We start from the raw sequence: 23,168 nt of genomic DNA, 5'->3' as shown, positions 1-23,168 counted from the left end.
ATTATGTTCCAGTGGGTTTGATGCTGTTGTTGCTTGAAAATTTGCTTTAGGTCATTACGGATTTGAATATGTTGGGCTTTTGAGGATTGACTGTTTACACAAGAAGCTTGCTTGGCTGCTTGGTCTGCTTTTTCATTAGCGGGGATGCCGATATGGGATGGTAGCCAGATGATCGTGTCATGAAAAGCGAGTGCACTTTAAGTCCTATTATTTCTTGAACTAAGGGATGCTGAGAGATAGACTTTTTATCGAGTGCAGTGACGACAGGGAGTCTTATTGCTTGGTTTTTATCATCTGTTTTTAATTTTTTAAAAGCTTCTAGTATCGCATAAAGTTCTCCAGTGTATACGCTGCATAAATTCGGTAAAAAGGATGATTTTATTATTTCATCATATGTGGTAACGGCACATCCAACGCCTGCTTCGCTTTTGGAGGCATTTATATACAGAATTTTTTGGAATTGGTTCTTGCTTATGATTTCTTCGAAGTGTTGCCTTATAAAAAGGCTTGAGGTTTCATGTTTACTGTATTCTAATAGAGAAGTGATTGAATGTGGGATTGGTCTATTTCAAGGCGGAGTATCCGGGATTGGGAAGGGATGTGTTTTAGTATGACGATGGTTTTTCTTATAGTTAATTTCTGGATGTCTATTATTGATTGGATCGTTTGCGGGGTCTCCGGAGGCGATGTTGAAGTAATTAAATGGTAGACTGGATTGAATGGGTTTGCGGATACAGAAGCAAAGTAAGATTAAAGAAGATACTCTCGTCGAATCCAGAGAGGTGGTTCATTAGCCTCGCAATAAAGGCTGTCTATGGGACTAGATTTGAAAGCGCCTAAGCAAAGACGCATTTGACTGCGTTAACCATCAAAAGATGATCGAAATTCTGAGAACAACTGGAGTTGACGAACAAGACTTGCGAATTATCTCAGAACTATACTGGCACCAAACGGCAACAATTGAAATAGAGCATACAATATCCGAAGATATACAAATCCAACGAGGAGTGAGACAGGGTTGCATCTTATTACCGCTACTGTTTAATTTGTATTCGGAGTCTATATTCAGAGAAGCATTAGACGAGGTCCAAGGCGGAATTAAGATTAACGGAATCAGCATAGACAACATCAGATATGCTGATGATACCGTCTTAATAGCAAGCAACGCACAAGAACTACAAAATATAATAAATGCGGTAGTTCACATAGTACATCTAAACGTTTCCAAAACTAAAACTTTAGTATTTTCAAAGACACCAATAAACGTACATGTGTATGCCAAGAAACAAATAATAGAACAGGTAAATTCCATAAAATATTTGGGAGCAAATATCAATAATCAGTGTAATCCAAAAAAAGAAAATCCTATCAAGAATCGAACAAGCAAGGAAAGCATTCATGAGCATGAAAACATTTTTTACAAGATCAGACCTTAGTCTGCAGCTTAGAATTCGAATAATCAGATGTTACGTTTTTTCTGTCTTACTGTATGGCTGTGAAAGTTGGACAATGGACTCTGAAATAGAGAAAAGAATAGATGCCTTTGAGATGTATATATACAGACGAATGTTAAAAGTTCCGTGGGTACAAAGAGTTACTAATGTTGAGATACTTCGTCGCATGTGTATACAAAAAGAATTACTAAGAATAATCAAAGAGAGAAAAATGCAATACTTGGGTCATGTGTTGAGAGGCGAAAGATACGAATTACTTCAAGTTATACTGGAAGAAAAAGTACAGGGCAAAAGATCAGTAGGAAGAAGCCAGAACTCGTGGCTGAAAGACCTGAGGAGATAGTTCGACCGCTCATCCGCAGAAATCTTTCGCGCAGCAGTTTCCAAAACTACAATTGCCATTTGGATCGCCAACCTTCGAAAGGAGACGGCGCCATGAGAAGAAGAATGGAAAAGTATATAAGACCCGAGAGGTCCGACGGGTATACATCTGTAAAATCAGCAGCAAAGGAATGGGTGTTAAGTATAGGTTGGTACAATAGTGTAGGTTGGCAACAGTGTACGTAGGACTTACGTCAAAGTCAACGACTATAAAAATTGTAAAAGATGGTTTTAATTTGTTGTTCTAAATAATAAAGAAATAATCCATTATTAATATAGGTACTTATTTTGTCATTTATAAAGTAAATATTGAAAAATGGGACCATTGTAAAAGAAACTTGATGAACTTTTTGGCTGCTCAGATTGTCACTCTTGCTGTTGCTGCTGATGGTGCTGCTGTAAAACCCCTAGACACTAATAATATTAAGATAAAACTGTTAATAAATCATATTTCGCCACGAGTATATACCTATATAAGCAATTGTTAAACTTACAATGAATTCATTTAAATGCTTGATAAAATATACATTAAACCAAATAATATTATTCATGCTCGTCACATGCTAGCCATTAACATAGTGGTGAGATTATCGATACTTACATGTAATCGTTAAAACAGTTAGCATAATACTACAGTTTTACTGCTCTAGAGACCGAAACTAACAAAAATGATAACATCCGTCGAGCTTTTATTGCTGGAATGACGTCCACAAAGATACGATCAAGATTAGAGAGTTTAAAATTAACTTTGGAAGAAACTTACAATATAGCTATTTTGATGGAAATTGCAGAACTCAACTGTCAGGTTTATGCAAATCAAAATCCAACACTCAGTACTCTACCTGGTAACTATCAATTCGAGTCACAGAGTATTTCAACGAATTCCGAAAGTGTTATTGTAACAGCTGCTAGCAACTCTGCTGCTGACTCTTCTAGGTCAGGACACAAATGTTTTCTCTTCGGTGGTTCAATACATCCAAGGAAGAACCGTCCTACTCAGGAATCCATCTGCAAATCCTGAGATAGAAAGGCCATATTTGCAAAGGTTTGCCGCTCCAAGAATACTAGATACTTTATTGAAGAAGCTCTAGTACCTGCGTTTATAAAAAGCCTTCGTGCTGATGCTTTTATAGATACTATTAGCTACGTCAGTCTTGTTAATGAGAACTTCGCTAACCTGTGCAAACTCTCTAGTAAGCCATGTACGCAGAGTATTTTATGGCCTTATTATCACACACGTCTCAAGTCAAAGGTGTGACTACTCAGAATATTAAAATTGTTGAAAACTCCTATTGCAGCGTTTTAAATTTGTTAATATTTAATATCTATATGATAGTAAAAATTCTGTTTTGTATTCAGTTGTTTCAAAATATAGATGTGTTTGTCTCTGTTACATTCTCAGGTAGAAGATTATTCCGGTTAAAGCTAAAATCAATATAATACGTGTTATGTGTTACTTGGACGAATTTAAAAGAGTGGTTTTTTTCGTTGAAAACGATTTGTTTACATTCGAGTTCCCTAATATAATATTGCAAGTCAGGTATACGGTTTCTCTAAGACGTAGTCAAACTGGGAATATTTCAAGGTTGTCGACAAACGAGTGTCGAGGGTATTATGTGTGTTTTAAGTTTGTAGGCACAATTGGTTCCGGAGACGTGAAGGGAATTTATTTTGGTTGAATTTGTGAAATCTAACGCATAGGGAGTCAAGCAAGAAATTTCAGACAGAAGAGATGTTTGGGCGATTTTGAATCGCGAGTCGATTCAATTTCTTTGTGTAATGTCTTAAGACCGGTTAAGGTGATAATACTCTTTGCATAATGGCAGTTTAGAACAGAGTACTCACCATAAGATTTTTGCAGTACACCGAAACTAAAGAAATTTTGGAAAATGATTGTATAGGATGTCCCATCAGATTTGTTGTCGTTTGCCTGCTTGATCCAGCCCCATCTGCGTCAGATCTTCGTCCCTGCGTATGGAAATGGTTTCCTTTTGTTCAAGTTGAGAGTTTTGTCCTTTGCAGCTCCAATCCCAGAGATAGCAAGTTTTCCAACGTTAAGTGTCAAAGTTAGTGAATCGTTTTAACATATTAATTTTAAAGTAAAGACAGACATTTTTTTGCTAAAACAATAATTGCTTTCATTAAAATTTAAAAGGATTTGTAATAATTAATAAATTGTAAATTTTATGGTATAACTTAGCTGTCATTTTAATTGTTTTTTTTTATTTAATGTTAACATATGACAGCTAGCTTTATTTTTTTCGATATTTATTTGTTTTGTTTGTTTTAAAAAAAGGGTAATCTCTGTGCGGTAACATTTGTAAGTTTTTGTAGTATCTCCAATCCCTGGAGTTTGTAAACGGACACATGTAAGTTTTTTTTATTCTGTATTTGGCAACTATTTATATAGTATATTTTGTGTGCCATTTATATGTTTGATAACTGTTTGTATGAGACAAAAATAAACGTTTGATTTGTTTCTGTGATCCATTTGTTTGTATTTATTTTAGAAATCTCCTAACCCTTTATGTATTTTTTATTTTAGGGATATTTTTCCTAAATCCAGCAAGTTTAGGATTCTTCGAAGCGGCGTCCTTTCCTTAAAATAGCTAGAAGCCCTTTCTTATTGTCTTAATTGTTCAGTTGTTCAGGAGATTTACGTAAGTATCCCTTTGTTTCATATTCTGGTAGTTACCCCCAATCCAACCCCCTTGTCATTTACTTATCCACGACCCCAGCTCTTCAACAACCCCCTGAGCGCCGTTCGCACAATTAGCGATTGTTTTGCTTGCCCTATCTTCGCCCCCATAGTTTCTGTTCCCAATTTTCTACCCCCATAATATTACCCTAAGGTAGGCAATATATTTCGTTACACCATGACAACATTATTTTAATTATATTTAAAAATATTTGTACTGATGTAATAATTGGTCATGATGTTCTATTTAAACACTTAAGTCTAGAGTTTAAATTTGAAGAACCTAAAGAAGTATTCAAGATATGTAGTGTAGTTGAAGTCTCAGTTCCTTTATTTTGTAACTTGACTTTGAATTGTAAACCGATCGCTGTAAAATCACGCAGGTACAGTGCTGAGGATCAGATTTTTATTTAAAATGAGGTAAAGAAGCTTTTAGATTGCTTTATTGAAGAAAGTAAATTCTCTTGGAGAGCGCAAGTTGAGATCATCAAAAGCTAAGCTCACAAGAAGCGCATTGTCATTGATTATTCTCAGAGAATTAATCGCTTTACTCAGTTTGATGCCTATTCACAGGGTACCAAATATCGAGGAAATGGTGTCTAAAGAATCACAATTCACTGTTTTTAATGCAATAGATTTCCAAAGTGCATACCATCAGATTCCTATACTACCAGATGAAAAGCTGTACACAGCCTTCGTAGCCGCTGGGAAACTGTGCCAATTTTGTCATAAAGTCCGATGGCAGCAGACTACAGCCCTTGTTAAAAATGCCTTCACCAAATGACACTGCATCCCTCAGAAGGGTATTGGATATGATGAAAGAGTGGCTGGTGTGAGCGAATATTCACGAATGTTGGAGAAATAATTGTTCTACTCACAATCCGTAATAGGTTTTATTAAAATTGAAAAAATAGAGATTGGGCTAAGTTTCGATTTTTACAAACTTTTCCAGCATGTTGAGGCCGTCAAGAAACTAAAGCTAAAATACATAGTGTATATAAACGATTGTGTACATGACACAATGTGTGAACAAACAATTATTTAAGTAGTACAGAGAACTTAATCAATAGTCAGTCAATAATGACAACAAATGGATAAAATAAAATATAAGTATGCACGTGTGTTTTCAATTTAAATTAGATATTAAGATATTGTGGACTAGCTTCGCTCTCATATATAAGATGGTAAAATAACGAGAAAAAATATTACTGTAGACATATTAACATAATTCAGCACATAACAAATTAGATATTACTTTAAAAATGAAGCATATTGTATAGTTTCCCACAGCCCGCCTCTGTGCTTGTCTGACGAGACGAAGATGTGGTTTGATACGCTTGTGCGGACTCAAGTGACGCTAGAGGATACTGAGATATAGATAGAGGATACTCAGTTATAGCACGGAATACACCACCCAACAAGAAACGAAACGAAGTGCTTTTTCGCAATCCAAATTTCTGTGAGAATCCGCCATATACATATTTTAATACCTTAAAAAATCGATAAAAAGTAATAAAAATCGACCGATTTTCATTTCTATTTTGAAATTAACTCTCAAATGCAATCGCTTTTTATCGGTTTTTTAACGTACTAAAATACTTTTAGTATGTTAATTTGTTTGTTTAAAAAGAAACAAATCAATATTTTTGACTTAAGGCCTTTTTACTTATCAGTACAGAATTAATATATGGGTTATATTAAATTTTACAGAAAAAATACAGTTCATACAAAATAGATCTACTTAAAAAACATTAGTTTTAATAATTAGGGGAAGGTGAGGTAAAATGGGATACTTAACGTTTGAGGCTGTATAACACCGAAACTATGTATTGGAAGCTACTCATATTTTGGCATAGTGAAAACTCATTATTTTTGTATCAAAAGCACAAAAAATGATTTTTTTTTAAATGTATAAAAAATTTCCAAAAATTTGACACCCATGCAATTTCCCATTTTACCCCCACTGTGTGGGTAAAATGGGTTACACCGTGGGGATAAAATGCGATGGGTTAAACCCAAAAAACTCAATATTAATAGGAATAATAATACAGAACATTTTTCTTAAATATTAATAATAGGAATAATAATACCGAACATTTTGCTTAAATATTAATAGGAATAATAATGCCGAACATTTTTCTCAACTTAATCATATCTGCAATATTCGCAAATAAATACATCATCATCGCTGTCAGCTCCTGCACAATCCTCATGTCCTCATTTTTTACAATTGCAGTATTGTATCCAGCCTTCTCCTTTTTTGTCTGAAGAATATCTATTGTTGCAATAGAAGCATTCCTCATCTGCACTACTGTCACTGTTTTTAACCTTCTTGGAAGTATTTTCATTTTTTACGGTTTTCTGTTTTAGTGACTTAATCTTGGTCTTTGAGTTAACATTTTTACCATTAACTTTTGGTTTTCTCGTAACTAGAGATGTCTCCAATTCTTCTTTATAAGGGGTACTTGTTAATATGACAGTTTTACCTTTATTTTTACTCTGTTGCTTAATTTGTTTTTGCGGTGCTTTTGGATAGGGAACAACTTATTCCGGAGAAAATAGACCTAAACCAGTGCTTGTTGAAGGCATGTCCATAAGCAAATCTTTAGAAGATTCATTATTTTGTCTTTCTGGAGTAACTTGTTCTTCGACAGGCCGGTCATTTATGGATTGACTGTTTTCGGGGCTGGATATGTTTTCTTCAATATTTGGCTCATGATCAGTAGGCAAAGCTGCAGCGAACATCTCTTCGGTAAAAACAGTACGATTCAGTGGGAAAATTCCTGTTTTTAAGAAACCATTAATGGCATTTAATGAAGTAGATGCTCGCATGTAAGCTTTTCCAAATAGGTGAGGCACCTCTGAGATAGTTACACATCGCCCTGGATGATGTCTCAGCCACACTTCTATTTCTTGCGTATAAAATGTACTTAACGGATACATTAAGGAAACCTGTTTCAAAAAATCGCGAAGCCATTCCCACCCAGCCAACTTGGTGTTTTTGTTGAAATGATGTTTGATGTTTTTCTCTGCCATCTGATATGCCAAGCTACGGATGTAACTAGTTGTAAGACCAAACATCATAGTTTCCATAATCTTTGCATATGTTACCAATTGCTGCTCCAACTCTAGAGGAAATGTAGGCAGTCGGCTCCCAAGTAATTTAGAATGACCTGTTGCGGATTTATTTCTTCCTTTGAACCTTCTGTCCAATGTTGATTTTGGAACTCCATATTTTTTGGATGCTTTTAGAAATCTACAAGTTCCTTTTTCTAATGCTTCCATAGCGCTGGCCATAGATTTTTCAGACAATTTTTGATGCTCAGTCTTTCGTTGGTAATTTCTAGTCATCTGAAACAAAAACAATTCTTCTAAGTTTATTCTTATAATACTCTAAACAAACTTAAATATTTTTTGCTTTTAAAAGTCTTTTAACGATAGAATTTTCACATAAGAGGTAAAACGGGATATCCCATTTTACCTCACCCGGTTATTTCCCACATGCTGTTTAAAAAAAACACCTTGTATGCTCAATATGAGTTGGTTCACTCAAAAAACTTATTCACATTATGCGCAGGGCACTACACATCATCTGAGTTCAAAAATTAATTTAAAAACTTGTTTAAAACGAAAGTTACAGCTTAAAACGTGGGACCCGAAAATTAGATCAGGCACCTCCTGTCAAAACACATATTTTGTTCTGAGCACGAGGTCGGGTGTTTGAACTACGGCGCGTTCGAACTACAAGCCAAGGCGCATTAGACGAATGTTTTAAGTATTTTTCACCGCGGCTGGCGTCATTGGTAGGCCGCTAGAGGCACTATCCCGTTTTACCCAAGTATCCCATTTTACCTCACCTTCCCTACTTTGTTTCTCAGTGTAACTATAACTTTACTACCGTTTTGAACGACTTCCTCATTACTTTTCTTTGTGTACTAAGTAGTGCAATCGTCATTCTCTCTCCGAAATTTCTGTCCAATGAACATCAAATGTACCGACAAAGCTTTTATATTCTGTGGTTATAGATAAATCATCCTCATCAAGCTAACCTAACCGAACCCTCTTTCTATGCCATCAAGGCCTTTGCCTTCCATTCCTGACGGAATTTTTGCTGCTCTTACTTAGAGCTTACAGATTCGCTTATTGCGGTGAATCATTTCGCATTCTTCTTGTGCATTATCAGTTCGTAAGTATGCGAAACTATTTTGCTAACTGCTAAGATAAACTATTTTGCTATCTGTCAACTGACTCTGACTATAGTCAAATCTATTCGGTATATCAAAGGGGAAATGCCAAAACAAATTTCTATTAATTAACTGCAAATAATATCGAAAGAAAAAAAATTTATTCGTTCGTGTTTTATAAATTAAAAAATTGCAGAATCCATAAAATAATATAATAATATAAAATTATACTTTTTTAAAAGCGTTCTCTCTTTAATTTAATAATTGTAGATAATGCTGTTTATAATTCCGAAAGTAGAAAAATTTACTTGACTTGAATATTTTGTCGCATACTTTATGGGGAAATATTTGTATGCTTAGACAAATAATTCCCATTAGCATTAGATATCGCAAATTTTCGTAAAATTAAAAATCCTCCATGTGATAGGCCAACAATATTCCGATAAGAATTTAGAATATGCAATCGATTGTAGTTCGTTATGTAGATGATTGTAATGGGTCCAATTTTTTGTAAGGTAATTAATTAATTATTTTTGGGCATGACAAAACGAAAATTACTTTTTTTTTTTAATTATAAACTGATATAATAGATAAAATGTAATAAGTAGATGGAATGTAATAGATGGAAATCGTTTGTGGGCTAAACTAATTTAACAAATTACTTTATATTTTAAATGTTAAAAACTAATGTAGGTGAGCTGAGGCTATTGCCGTACGGAGTCCAATACCATACGCAGCTTTTTACGAAAACTGAGCATTAGAATTATCTTTTCTTGTCCAACAGGTGACTACACAAGCATGCCTAAGACAAGTAGATCGCCCGGCACCCTCGGTTATCGCTGCCCGCCGCGACAGATCCCGTCCTGTGTGCCCAAGCCTTTATTATAAATGTGCTACCAGCCGAGCAATGGACGCATGCGTTGATCATACGTGATCATATGTAAATAAATAACATAACAGATGATGTATGTACTATTATAGGTTAAGTTTTACAGAAAATGTCAAAAAGTGAGCTACTTAAAGAATACAGGAAAAATGTAGTCCAAATAAAAAAACATGCCAAAAATTTAGGCTTGAGTGAAAAAGAAGTCAACGTACTATTCGAACAATCATTTCACGAATTAAGAAAGGAACAAAATAGTTCAAATGTTCCCAAACCAATCAAAGCTCAAAGTCTCTGTACTAACATAAGAAACATATTCGTACTATTTACTACACTATTTTTTTTAATTTATATCTTGCTGAACGTTCATCAACCAACGTCCAGCATAGTTTTAAGGAATGTTCAAGGTTTAACTTACCCAACCTTGAAATTTATAAGGTTTTTATCTGTTCCAATAATCAGACTGTTTCCATCATTAACAGGTAAATCAATCACACACTTTTTATTGTTACATTTATTAAGAGTTTTTATGTTTAAATTTGTTTTAGATTTATATGACGAAACATGTCTTATAGAAAACCCCTACTTTTATGTAGCAGATATGGAATGCTGGCCCTGTGAAAATGTTTTCGCTGTGTTAAATATTTCATCAATGGAGGAAAGTTACCTTAAATCTGAATCTGGAACTCCTTTTATTGTTAAAGTAAGCAATTTTTTTTATGTAATGTTTTTAATAACATTTGCTGCATCACAAGACAAATAGATCTTGTACTTCACTATACTAACAGTTTGTAACTAATGTATCTTTAGTCGAACCAAAAGACTGTAACTCTCAAAACTCTCCAGCAAGCTTACAAACAAAACAGGGTACTCTTGGATTCAGAAACAAGAAGACTACAATCTACTAATTCCAGTATTACTACATTAAGAGCTTTATTTAGTAGTGAAAGCAATATCTTTTTGACCAATTTGAATGCTCATATCTCTTGGAGAATAACCAAGATGGCATCTGCTCGAATCATTCGTCAGGTCTTCCCAAAACCATTTTTTCTTCCAGAAAGGTAAGGTTACAGTTTTTAGTATTATATCTCAGAAAATTGAAAAAAGGGAAAGAGTTTTAAATGATTATTTCTCTCAATTAAAAACATTCCCAACTTTTATTCATTTCTTGCATTCTTTTTCAGTAAAAGTAGTAATTGTCTTTCTTAATCTTGTTCTCTTATTATTTTTTAACATATAAGCTATTGATTTTCGTTTATACATTTACTATTTTACCTATTATTGTCTCAATTAATTATCATTTCTCTAAAGCCACATCAAAAGCAGTCCAACCCATCTATGCCTGCTTACCATAAAAATAACACTAATTATGTAGTGTTTGTCCTAGTACTTTTATATAACGAGCTTTATATAAGATATAACTTATTATTATTTATTTATTAATGGATACCATTTACATTGGAACAAAATATAATATATAAAATTTTTCAAAGTAAGCATATCATTGGAAAATAATTAGTAAAGTATAAAATAATTATTAGTAAAAAAACTAATAATTAACTTGAATACAAACTAATATTACACAAATAGCAGTCTCTTCATCACATTTTTAAATTGTTCTAAGGACTGGAAAAATAAGTCCAGTTCACTTTGGTACCTATTATATAGTCTCACCATATGAGTAAGAGGCTTGAAGTATTCATAATTAAATTGATGAAATGGTAGATGAAAGAATGAAGTATGCCTAGTTCCATGAAGAGTGTTAAGACCTAATCGATTTAAAAGTTCAGGGCAATTTATCAAATTATTAGCAATTTTGTAAAGGAATATTAGGCAAAAATAATCTTTTTGCTGATTCATAGAAACCATTTTCAAGTGATCAGCTATCATACTATCACTGTATGGACAGAGAGTGTTATCAATGCTATAATCGTAATTTAAAATTGTTTGCTTTCTGTGAAAAGTAATAACACAGCACTTATCAATGTTCAATTTTAATTCATTTAGTTTGCACCAATAGCTAAATCTGCTGATATCCTAGCTGAATTTCCTGAAAGGAGAAAGAGAAGAAGATCAAAGAAGACCTGGTGGTATGATTAAATAGAATGTGTTTATGAATGGAATTGATATGGCATAACAAGATATAAACATATGAAGAAATTTACTTAGGGAGGACAACCATAGACATATATATTAACATAGACTTAACATAGTATGTAAAAAATGTGAGTTTGATTAACTATGTTATAAACGTAGTGATGTTGCAGTGTGGATCTTAGACTATAATTATGATGTCATTACTTCAGTTTGCTGAAACTACTTTGATCAAATATTTGCCTGTCTAATACAGACTTTAGAATGTGAAAAAAGAGATTCAGGAATTGTATAATTTTAAATGATATGTTAAGGTTTAGATGCTTCAATATAATTTTAAATTTTGAAAACTAATTGAGAAAAAATAACAATAGGATTACATAAAATTGTAGATCTGGTCAAAGTGTTGAAAGATTTGTAATGTTAGATGGCCACGCAGCAGAGCCTTACGTGTTACCTAATACGGAATGCAGCTATGTATTTCTAATACAGGGATCTGGAGAGAGAAGTATTGTACTAAAACCTTCCAAAGAATGTAGTAATAACTGCCGTACTGTGTCAGTAGTATTGAAGCCATCATATATATGTAAGTATGCAATGAGTTTTACTTCAAAACAAAAGTTCAGTACGCTTTTTCTAAACTTACAACATAAAAACACTATTAAATCCCATCAAAATATGACTTTAAAATCAATCTTTATAGCTCAAATATTTTCTTAAATTTCTAAACATTACACAAGGATAGCAAGGTAGCTTTGACATAACTTACTTACATAATTAACCATAAACTAAGTTTTTTGCACACATTCATTAAATATGTATTTTGTTTATTTGCAGTATGGTATAACTGGTGGTACTGGCGACCTATTAGTCTTCCAGTAACGAATGCAACTGGGCCTTCCATAACTTATATCAATTCGTACTGTTAACTGTGTTAACATTTTTATAAAAGTCTTTATCAATATTTAATGTATACCCAAATAGAAAGGCTGATTTTATTGAAATTTGTTTTATTTATAATAAAAAAATGTTATGATTATGGCGCTCTCTACCCCCTCGCAATTAGTCAGCGTCAATGGATATCCTTTAATATATAGTTTTAAAATTAAATGTGATAACAAATAAATAGTTAAACAAAGGTGTATTCTATTTATTTATATCAGTATTGAAATATATTTGCTTTGTTTATGATTATTAGATAATAAGAATCAAATGATTAGTAATTTTTTATATAGTAACAGTAACACCACAGAATAATAAACAATTGTTATTTATTCTGTGGTAACACTTTGAAATTCCATTTTTATGACCGAGTTGCGCCAAATGTAGGCAACTTACAGTTCCTACTTACTTCCAGTGTTTTATTTATAGGGCAAAGAAGCGAGCTCCTATTATGGCCAAAAACAAAGAAAAATATTGTAAAACAATACAGTCGTATAAATAAGTTAAAGTAGTGTCTAAATTATTTCAAATACTGAGTATGCTGTTTCGCAAGAAGGTCACTCTGTACCTTGCTGCCATCTCTTTCCTCTTTAACTTAGCTTCGACATGCGCGTCTTTAGTTGTAATATTTTAAACAATAATTAAAAATAACATTAATATACAATATTTATTTAAATCTACAGAAGGCTATTCTAAAAAATTGGTGCAGGCTTTAGTTCTATTTGAAAGAATATGATTTTTGTCTCACTGTGGACCACCCTCCCCTACAAACCTGTTGTAGTGCAACCTTAGATTAACGAAACCGTATCGTTTCATTAATCTAAGAGTGCAACGCATTTCTCAATATTAGTAGGAAGTGATCATTTCAAGTACCACTTAATATTGAGTCACGATCGTATTGAAGAACATGTTGGTTAATAATGGGATCCAAATATAATTTGGTATTATCAGCGTACATTGAAACACACAAATGCATCACACAATACATTTATATGAAATTGTGAATCGTGCCATTCGCAACATTTGTATCAGTACCTACCCTCTTTATCACACATTAAAATATCTTCTAATTCGCAATTTAAACAAAGGTCAGATGAAGATAATAAATAAAAGTAAAATACTGCAAATAATAAATATAAGAATCACTTATCAACGTGTTCAGATGTGGCAAAGGAATTTGGCTAAAATCAAAACATTGGAAAACCTGTCTTTCAACTTATCTTTGGTAAAGTAACCAATTTTGTTATGGTACAAATCGTACGTAGATCGTAAGTATAGTTTAAAAAATGAAATAGTGAAATTCATAATAAAAACAGTATAAACAAAAGGTAACGTTAGTGATGAAATTTACCTAAATAGACCTTTTTATCGTCTTTTAACATCTACCACTTTAACATGTCCACCACAATTAACGTATATCTTCTTTTCTTGTCATGATATAAGCTATTTCGAGGTGATTTTGTCGACTTGTGATCAATTGACTTTTAATGTGTTAACAATGGCGGTATCTAATGCTATTTCTAATTAGAGAATGTCATCTCCGGCTTCATTTCTATTTCCAAAGCCTCTATTGCTTCATATACTACCTTGGATTGGCACAGATGTGTATTAAAGTCAATTAATGTCACTCAGTATGTATCCTAGTTTCATAAAAAGCTTTTCTTGCGTTCTCCGACTTAGGAAGCATACATACATTTGTAAATAAAATAGATTTTTTGAACTTTTGTCATATTCTAACGCTAACTTCGATGTTAATTCTAATATTTTTATTTCCTTATATCTAATATTTTAATTGTCTGTTAACTTTTATCTGTACCTATGTCAACTTCTTCTTCACATGCCATATTCAGACTTATCCGTCATTGGCGATCACCATTGCGAAGGCTTCTCGATCTTCTGCCGCGTGGAATAATTGTCCCGCAATCCTGTGTCTACATCATCCATATATCGATAATGATGATTTATCCTGTATCCAGGCGTGACGTAACTGACAACTATTCGCACTTTTGAGTTTGGTGTATTATTAATAAAATTACAGAAAAAAAAACAATATTTTATTTACTGAAATTTATAACAATAAAAAAACTACAATTTTCTCAAATTTGTACAGTTACACCCTAAGTCATATCAATTGTTTGATTCGAATAATTTTGAAACAAAAAGTAAATTAAATATATGATTCTGAGCAATTATCAAAAGGAAATGTTACAAAAATAGCAAAAAAATTTAAAATACTATCGTGTATGATCAATTTACAAAAACCAGGTAGGTTTTTAGGTTGCAGATAATACTGTGATTTTTTAACCGAACCAGAACCTTTCAAATCAAATAAATAAATAACCTATATAAACATATCTACTCGTTTAATCCATCTTTTCTCTTAACCTATTCTTCAGTAGTATCGGGATGAGCGACATAACTCCAAATACTATGAGCCAAATAAATGACGTCATATTAAATGCAGTGTCATTAGCTGTCATATCGTGCAATGTTTGGCCCCCTTTTATCGCTATGAACGAAGGAGGTGCAACCCCAATGAATGTACCAAATGCAAACGGGTACAAAGGGACTCAATCACAGGAGCTGTTAAATTTATGAACCAATTCGGAAAGAATGGTGTTATCCTTAAAAATATTATATAATTTAACATATTTGATCTATGTTTTTCCACTTGCACAGCCCATTTTCTGGCTTTTTCGGGGAAATAATGTAAAACTAGTTTTCTTCCTAATATTTGGGACAGCATGAAGCAGAGTGAGGCTCCTACCATTGAGCAAGTGCACACTAACACTAAGGCAGTGAAGAATGGGAATAGAAATCCTGAAAGGATTGATAGGAACAGTGAACCTGGTATGGCAAATGTTTGCAGACTGAAATAACTGTTAAGGAGAATTTGTAATATACATATATGTAGATATAAATAATTTTAAGTTAAATATGCTTTATAATGCTATTGACATGATACTGTGGCAACTAGTGATATTTGAGTTTTGTGGCACAAAAACTAATACCAAAATTATTTTTTTCGTTCAAATTTTAAAGTTTGATGTGATCCAAATAACTATCCCTAAGCGATCTAGCGTCATTTAAAGTATTACTGTCACTATTCATCGTTCGCAATAAACTGCAAATACCTACTAGAGATCACTTTTTGGTGATTCCAACACTAAGGGCTAGGAATTCAAACGCCAACAAAAAAAATATGACTACCAAGAAATGGAATGTACAAGAGATGAGAAATGCAAGGGTTGCCGAACAGTATTTGGAAAAAATTAGCATTAGCGATAGACCAACGAATCACAATGTAAACCAAGAAGGCCAGAAAGAAATGGTCCTCTACTAAACCACAATACAATAAGTTGTGTAAGCAGCAAAAGGAGAAATACCAAGACTTATGGTCATAAAAGTCATGAGGTTGATGATGAATACAACCAGAGAAAAAAAATGAAGACTCAAAAAAAAACGCTTACCCAACGAACTAGAATCGCAGTAGACAAAAAAAGAGAACAAAAAAAGATACACAAAAAAGAAACGAAACTACTTAAATATATATAAAACCTTAATAGAAGGTTCTGATAGAAAGAATTCAGAAGATTCTGTAAGAAAGTTAACACCAAAAAACAATTTAAGACAACGACGAAAGAGATAGGCGAAATTCCCGAATTCTGGAATCATGTACCGACTTGAATAGGTTTAGTGGATCATATGTTTTTGGAGTCACTTGGTAGATCCCAAAAAATATTTGCTGTCTGCGATCTAGTGCCACTGCGATCTAGAGTCATTAAATAATCTTCTTTGCAGAGTCTCCATGAAACTGTCACATGTCTGATAAGAAAGCCTGTTATGACTGATATAAACTAATTTGTGCATGTTTTCCACTACCATATGTCCTTCCATAAACAATTTGCCATGTGCTTATCCGGGTATATTTTTATTACGCTTCTAAATAGTGTATAAAACATTCTCGACTATAATGTCACCTTATGCAGAAATAATAATTAGGAATTTCCAGGCTAGTTTTACAAGTGATAAATCGACAATCATTAGATTTCTACCCTGAGATAAATTTTACAAAAAACACGGGAGTACGGCATAGATACACCACATTCTATAGACTACAAAAGGCAGGCTACGAGCCTGTAAACAGGAAAGATGTTTGGCAAAATGAGAGACCTAAAAATACCAAATCAATTAGCCACTTTAACAAAACTAATCCTAAAAAGAACCAGATAAAACACATTGAAATAGGATGTCTGAGTTAAGTAGAATATGTAATGACCAAGAAAAACTCTCCTTGGTAGATCCACTGTGCAGACAAAAGAAGAATGAGAACAAAAATTCTTGATAACATCGACAAATTCATAAGATAAGATGATTGATAACAGAGATGGTTGAACAACCCATCAGAACAAACTATGAAAAAGCGAGAAATTAATGCAACTCCATAAATAAAATAACAAAAATGACTGGATAAACAAAAATTTAGAAGATATTGAAAAATATAGACAAAATTATATAAAAAAGGCGATTCTACAAAACCACTGAGCACGAATGTTGGCGATCATCATGGCAATCTTTATCTTATCTGCAGCAGCGCGGAAAAGCTGCACAGATGTTGTATTGAACCAGATTCTGAGGTACTTTAACCAAGATGTTCTTCTTATTCCTGGACCTCGTTTTCCAAATATTTTTCCTTGCAGGATGGCTTGAAGGAGAGCATATCTGGATTCACTTCACATAATATGTCCGAAGAACTGTAACTTTTGAGATTTGATGGTGGTCAGTACCTCTCGGTTCTTATTCATTCTTCTGAGAACCTCCTCATTTGTGGCTCGGTCAGTCCACGAGACTCTAAATATTTTCCGATATAGCCACATCTCAAATGCTTCCAGTTTTCTGCACATATCTTCGTTCAAGGTCCACGATTCAACACCATAAAAAAGAACAGAGAAGACGTAGCATCTCAGCATTCTTACTTTTGTATCAAGAGAGAGGTTGTGACTCATGAAGAAGGCCCCCATCCGATTAAAGGTGAATCTAGCTTTTCCGATGCGTGCTCTAATCTCCTGGTTATTGGCCCATTTTTCATTTATTATGGTGACGAGGTAGTTGTAGTGCGTCACTCTTTCTACAGGGGACTGATTGACGTAGAGTTGACCTTCTGTTATCCTTTTCTGGCTTATATCATAACCTTTGTCTTCTTGACGATTATATTGAGTCCATATTGTTGAATGTAATAGGTGATTTTGTTCATAAGAACTTGTAGGTCTTCTGTTGTCCGCAAATACTATGGTGTCATCTGCATATCTGATCTTGTTTAGCCGGTAACCATTTAGGAGAATACCTTTTTCAGTTTCGTGCAAAGCTTCGATAAATATTCTTTCATAGTACAGATGGAAGATTAAATGAGACAAAATATAGCCTTGCCTCACTCCACGCATGATTTTCACATAGTCAGTGTGTTCACCTTCAACTCTGAAATTTGCTGACTGATTCCAGTAAAAATTTCTAATTATTTTCAGATCTTGGTTGTTAATTCCTGCTTCTTTTAGTATTTGCATCATCTTGGCGTGCTGTACTCCATCAAACGCTTTCTCATAATCAACCAGACATGCGTATACGTCGCAGTTAAAGTCTCTGTATCTCTGGAATAAGACTTGTACTGAGAACAAAACCTCTCTAATACCAACAGCATTTGTGAACCCAAACTGGTTGGGGGAAATTTGACTTTCACACAGCTTGTAGATTCTCTTATGAATTATCTTTAGGAACAATTTTAGGAGATGACTCATGAGGCTTATAGTACCGTAATCTTCGCATTTTTTGGCTCCTTGTTTTTTTTGGAAGTGCAATAAACTCAGATTTCAGCGATTCATAATAATTTATAAAACTTAACGTTTGTTTATGTATCTGAATTAAATGTATGTTAAAATTTTTATGTATTAAGTAAGGGGACTATTACTTTTTAAGTTTTCAAAAAATCGATTTTTGTTTTTTTTACATAAAAACATTCCTTAGACATTTTTATATAAAAGGAACAGTATCATAGAAATACTGTCCCAAAATTTTATTAAGAAATTCGAAATAGAAACAAAGTTATAGTCATATTTATAACGGTACGCACCTGAGCTAAAACTACCCCTAAAAACACACTGCTTCACCTGTGAACCTGCAACACGATAGTTGCTTTCTTAAGCTTTAAAGCAAGCACATGTTTGATATTATCGAATTTTATCGAAAATTATTGTTTTGAAAATCTGAGAAAAAGCCTGGAGCTGGTGGTTATTAAAAAAGCAGTCAAGTAAATAAGGGGACACATTGAAATAAGCATGATGTGAAAAAAAATCAAAGGTAATCAGTTTATTGCAGAAAACAATTCTTAATTACTCAGATCCTCAGCAAAATTGGATATAAAAATAAAATTTGGAGAAATAGCAATGAGTTGATCGGAAAATATCTACGAAGTCCTATTGCTCAAGCCAATATAGAAGGACCAGCGAGACAAGAAAAGAGGGCAGTTAAGAAAAAAAAAAGCTTTGGCCAACCATTTACAGCTTTTACTGTACAGTGAGGCTACCCAATATGCACCAGGAAACGCAGATTAGGGTTAAAAATAAATATGGCTATTTTACTTTATAAAATTACAGTAAAATACTTTAAACATCTTTTTCTCGAAATAATATTTTTCAAACTGGGAGACATTTTTCCCAAAATCTACTACACCAATCTCAGTAAACCAAATGTTTTTAATTCCTTATATATACGACTTTATATATACGAAACCTCTAAACATTTCAAAAAAAGCACCTCACCTTTTTAGTACAGAGGTAAATTCACCCCCAAAACAGGTGTTTTTTCAAAATGTTTGTAAAATCACGTATAAAGGTCTTAAAAATATATAAAAAAAAATAACTTTTTAAAGTTGAATTTATTAGTTTTAAGTGTCATGAATTGAATCCTGTAGAAATTTTAAAAATTTGTTACGGAAAGGCAGAAAAGTGTCTCCCAAATTAAAATGCATCTTTTGGAAGGCACCTTCTGCAGTGGTGAAAAACAACTAAAAGTGTAACAAACCATCCTTTTAATACCGCAAAACCTTCGCAATGAATAGAAAAAATTATGATCATAAATATAATAGATTTTGTTTGTTGAATATTTAAAAATTGTTTATTTTTCCAATTTAAAAAGTAAAAGTCCCTTAAAAATGAGTGTCTTTAAAAAGGATACAATACATATGTAACACAAACTCCTGTCATAACTTGATAGTAATTATCAATTTTATATTTATTCAATACAATTCCTAGTTGTTTCGCATCTTCTATATTCCAAGGAATTTTTATATGTTGACGTTCTGCCCTAAAAAAGATAAAACTATATAAGTATGGTAAGTAAAATGAGTAAAAATCAAGAAAACTTTTAAAACAAAAAATTGATATGGTCTTCAATTTTTTTTTATTTTTTATTATGTACATCTGGAAAAGTATCATATCAATGACAAAAATGAATAGAGGTAAAATTGTTGACATAAAATGTGTTACCAAACTATGCTAATGTAATTAATCAAAATTGTTCAGTGCTTTAAATTCACTTATGTTTAATCATATCACTGAATTTTAAATTTTATTGTCTGAAAAAAGAAATTGTATCTGTTTATATGCAAAAATATTAAACAATACCCCAAACTTACTTACTCAATTTTATTATGTATTAAAAATTGTTTGAAAACTTGTCTGCTCTATTCTACTTTAAAAAATTTAGCTAGTTGTATAATAAGAATTTTTTTACAGATCAATAACATATTAAGGTTTGTTAAATTCTGTCTATATTTCAAATGATTTGATAGGTTCACACATAGTTTATAGAAGTTATAAATTCCATTTTTTTAGTTAATCTTAGTATTCTAGAAGTGTCGTACAAATCTTGCAAACTTGTTACGTAAGTCTGAGGGACGAAACCAACATTTATGTCCTTTTTGTGATTCCCAAGATAAACAATTCAATCAATACTTACTCCGTTACATTTGGGAATGTTTTGTAGACTAGAGATAAAGCTACTAATGAAGTTAAAAATATCACAATCACAGATATTGTTGCTAGTCTAGTTGATAGTTTTTCTTGTACTTGTTCACCTAAAAAATACATGTTTTCAGTAAATAGTCTGAACTGTAATGAAGAATTGTCAGAATCCAAATATTATCATGCATGTGACAGTTATTTACACTTAGCAAGTATAAAATAAAGAAGAAGACTAATAATAATTGTCAATGTGTAGATTGAAAGAGATATACCTACTTATGATAATGTGTAAATATAAAAAGATATATTGACATACACAAACATTTAAAGCAAGGAAACTTTATTTAGATAATGTCAAGATGAATGAAAACATGAATTAGAAAAACCTAAAAGGTAAATGGAATCTGCAGAAAAGTTCAGAGTCAGTACTAGATCATTCAAAAGACATGGAAAATAAAGCTAAAACAGTAGAAATATCTGTAGATCAGTATTTACAGCAATGATTCTCGAAAGTCCTTAAAACTTTCATGTATATATTACGCATGCAGTCAATCCAAGAAACACTAATACTATAGAATAAGATGACTTGCACTATTTTTAATAATAAATGCATCTAGTGTACTAGTATATAGTACTATTATAGATGTAAAAAGAGTCTGGAATCTTAATAAAAAAAAATAAAATAAAGAAAATGATATTCAAATCACCACAAGAAACAATTGGAAAAAGCATTTTACAATTCAATGTTACGAACTTTTTGGTTTGCTAATTCATGTAACTTCCTATGCAAAATCAAAAAGTGAAGAGTGACCACAGTAATGTTCGTTAAATAAGTTTTAAAGACTGGGATAATAGGAAGAGTGACATTAAACATAATACTGGTTTTACTGACCTAATGTATTGGTTGAAAACAAAAATGTACCCAGTTATTTACTGTAGTGATATGAGTTTCTTAAAAATATAAACATGCAATTTTATTGAAATTTGTTTCAAACCTAAAGCAAAAATTATATTGGTTTAAACTGTTACTATCTAAGACAATCTAGTTAAAAAGAGAAATTGTTTGCCTACTAAATTTTTTAATTATATATCCAACGTTAAATATTCGATTTGATAAGATATTATCCTGAGACCGATTAGTAACTGTTGTTTGCATGGATCTTCGATAGGATGGTCGGCCTTTCAAGGAAAATCTGGACTGTAAAGGAGAGGAAAACAAGTCTGATGTGGAGCTAATTTCTTGGCACTGAAGAATATCACCTGTAACTCTTGAAGCCATTATGGTGCCGCCGTAACCAGGTCACTTTTAGTTAAATTCTTATTTTTAGAATTAAATTAGTTTTATCAAATATTCATTTTTTAGTAAATTTATTAAAAACAATATTCAGGTTCTGACTAGACGTGAAACTTCAAAAATGTGCGATATATTGTTGTGACGTAAGGCCGCTTGCGCAGTATTTCATTGGTTACCACGTTACCAGAGTCACCTGATTTTGTCATTTGTTTTACATTTGTAATTATAATTATTTTTAAAGTTCTATTAAATTGGACTAATTAGTCATTTATTTCAATTTTATTTAGTGATTATGATTTAAGTGGTTTATAACTACTTATTTTTAAATGAAAAATACTATTTATTTCTAATTTCCTAGAGAGTAGGCAAGTAACATTATGACCACGTGTTATATAGGTTGCCTATTCAGTTGCAAAATTGTTGAAATTATATTATTAGGTATGTAAATTCAATAAAATTTCTCAAAAATATCCTTCTCCTAATGGCTTTGGATATTTAATTTCATCCATGGAAACATCATAATGTTTTGCATTTGTTGACCCCTTCTTATGTTTTGTTATCCTAAAAAGACCTATTAGTAATAAGTCATATACGTTTGATCTTAATCTGATAATTTTATTATTTGTATCTTCATATTTTTAATTATAGCGTCAATATTGAATATTTGACGTTAGGTCCAATGACTTCTGTATCTTTGTAAGCAATTAACATATCTGTTTGGCATTCGAACACCCTTTTCAACCGTCTACGATTCAAAGACACGTTTGAAAATCATAAAATTTTATTTGCCGTAACGTTATTGTTACATAAAACATAAAACACCCCATATTAACTGTCTTGAGCCCGCCCTCACCTAGAAATAACAGATAACCAAAGAAACAGCTATACAAACACATGCACACGTACATTAGTGAGAAGAGACTTGTTTGAAGTTGCTTCCGAGTTCAAATATTTAATGAATTGCATGTTGTAATGGGCCAACAAGGGTGTGATATTAATATTTTAATGTAAAAGTGACGAAAAATTAATATGGATACATGAAGCACGATCTTTTTCTTGGTCTTTGAATTTTTGAGACAATAGTAACTGTAATTTAAAAATTATTTTTTTTGTGAGTGCAGTGTTAATGTTATATCTCACAATTTAGTAGAGTTCGCGGCTTTTTACATGTTCGCCCTTACTTATACACATACGAAATACGACATGGAAAGATATCTACTCCA

General features: G+C 32.4%; 2 protein-coding genes across 2 annotated transcripts; one reads left to right on the top strand and one right to left on the bottom strand.

Annotated features, from left to right (window-relative positions):
• The first annotated feature begins 9,659 nt into the window (after positions 1-9,659).
• Positions 9,660-12,698, top strand: LOC140441505 (uncharacterized). The gene is made up of 5 exons (XM_072532272.1): positions 9,660-10,082; positions 10,149-10,303; positions 10,411-10,661; positions 12,087-12,280; positions 12,532-12,698. Exons 1-5 carry the CDS (start codon positions 9,716-9,718, stop codon positions 12,621-12,623), a joined length of 1,059 nt encoding a protein of 352 aa, XP_072388373.1. The 5' UTR covers positions 9,660-9,715; the 3' UTR covers positions 12,624-12,698.
• A 1,975-nt stretch (positions 12,699-14,673) lies between these two features.
• Positions 14,674-22,100, bottom strand: stas (Transmembrane protein stas). The gene is given in 5 exon segments (XM_072520685.1): positions 14,674-15,208; positions 15,211-15,506; positions 19,864-19,992; positions 20,647-20,764; positions 21,912-22,100. Coding segments are annotated over 5 exon segments (771 nt in total). The 5' UTR covers positions 21,931-22,100; the 3' UTR covers positions 14,674-14,999.
• Positions 22,101-23,168: the final 1,068 nt, after the last annotated feature.

The sequence above is a fragment of the Diabrotica undecimpunctata genome, chromosome 1 (genome assembly GCF_040954645.1).
Source record: "Diabrotica undecimpunctata isolate CICGRU chromosome 1, icDiaUnde3, whole genome shotgun sequence".
In the NCBI taxonomy this organism is placed as follows: domain Eukaryota; kingdom Metazoa; phylum Arthropoda; class Insecta; order Coleoptera; family Chrysomelidae; genus Diabrotica; species Diabrotica undecimpunctata.
This window is presented reverse-complemented; position numbering and strand designations above follow the sequence as displayed.

What these genes read in the sequence shown, in the direction of transcription:
- LOC140441505 (XM_072532272.1), top strand. Translation starts at nt 9,716, where the DNA reads ATGTCAAAAAGTGAGCTACTTAAAGAATACAGGAAAAATGTAGTCCAA. An exon ending in CCATTTTTTCTTCCAGAAAG is followed by an intron (nt 10,662 to 12,086) that starts GTAAGGTTACAG and finishes ATAAAATTGTAG; the next exon opens with ATCTGGTCAAAGTGTTGAAA. An exon ending in ATTGAAGCCATCATATATAT is followed by an intron (nt 12,281 to 12,531) that starts GTAAGTATGCAA and finishes GTTTATTTGCAG; the next exon opens with TATGGTATAACTGGTGGTAC.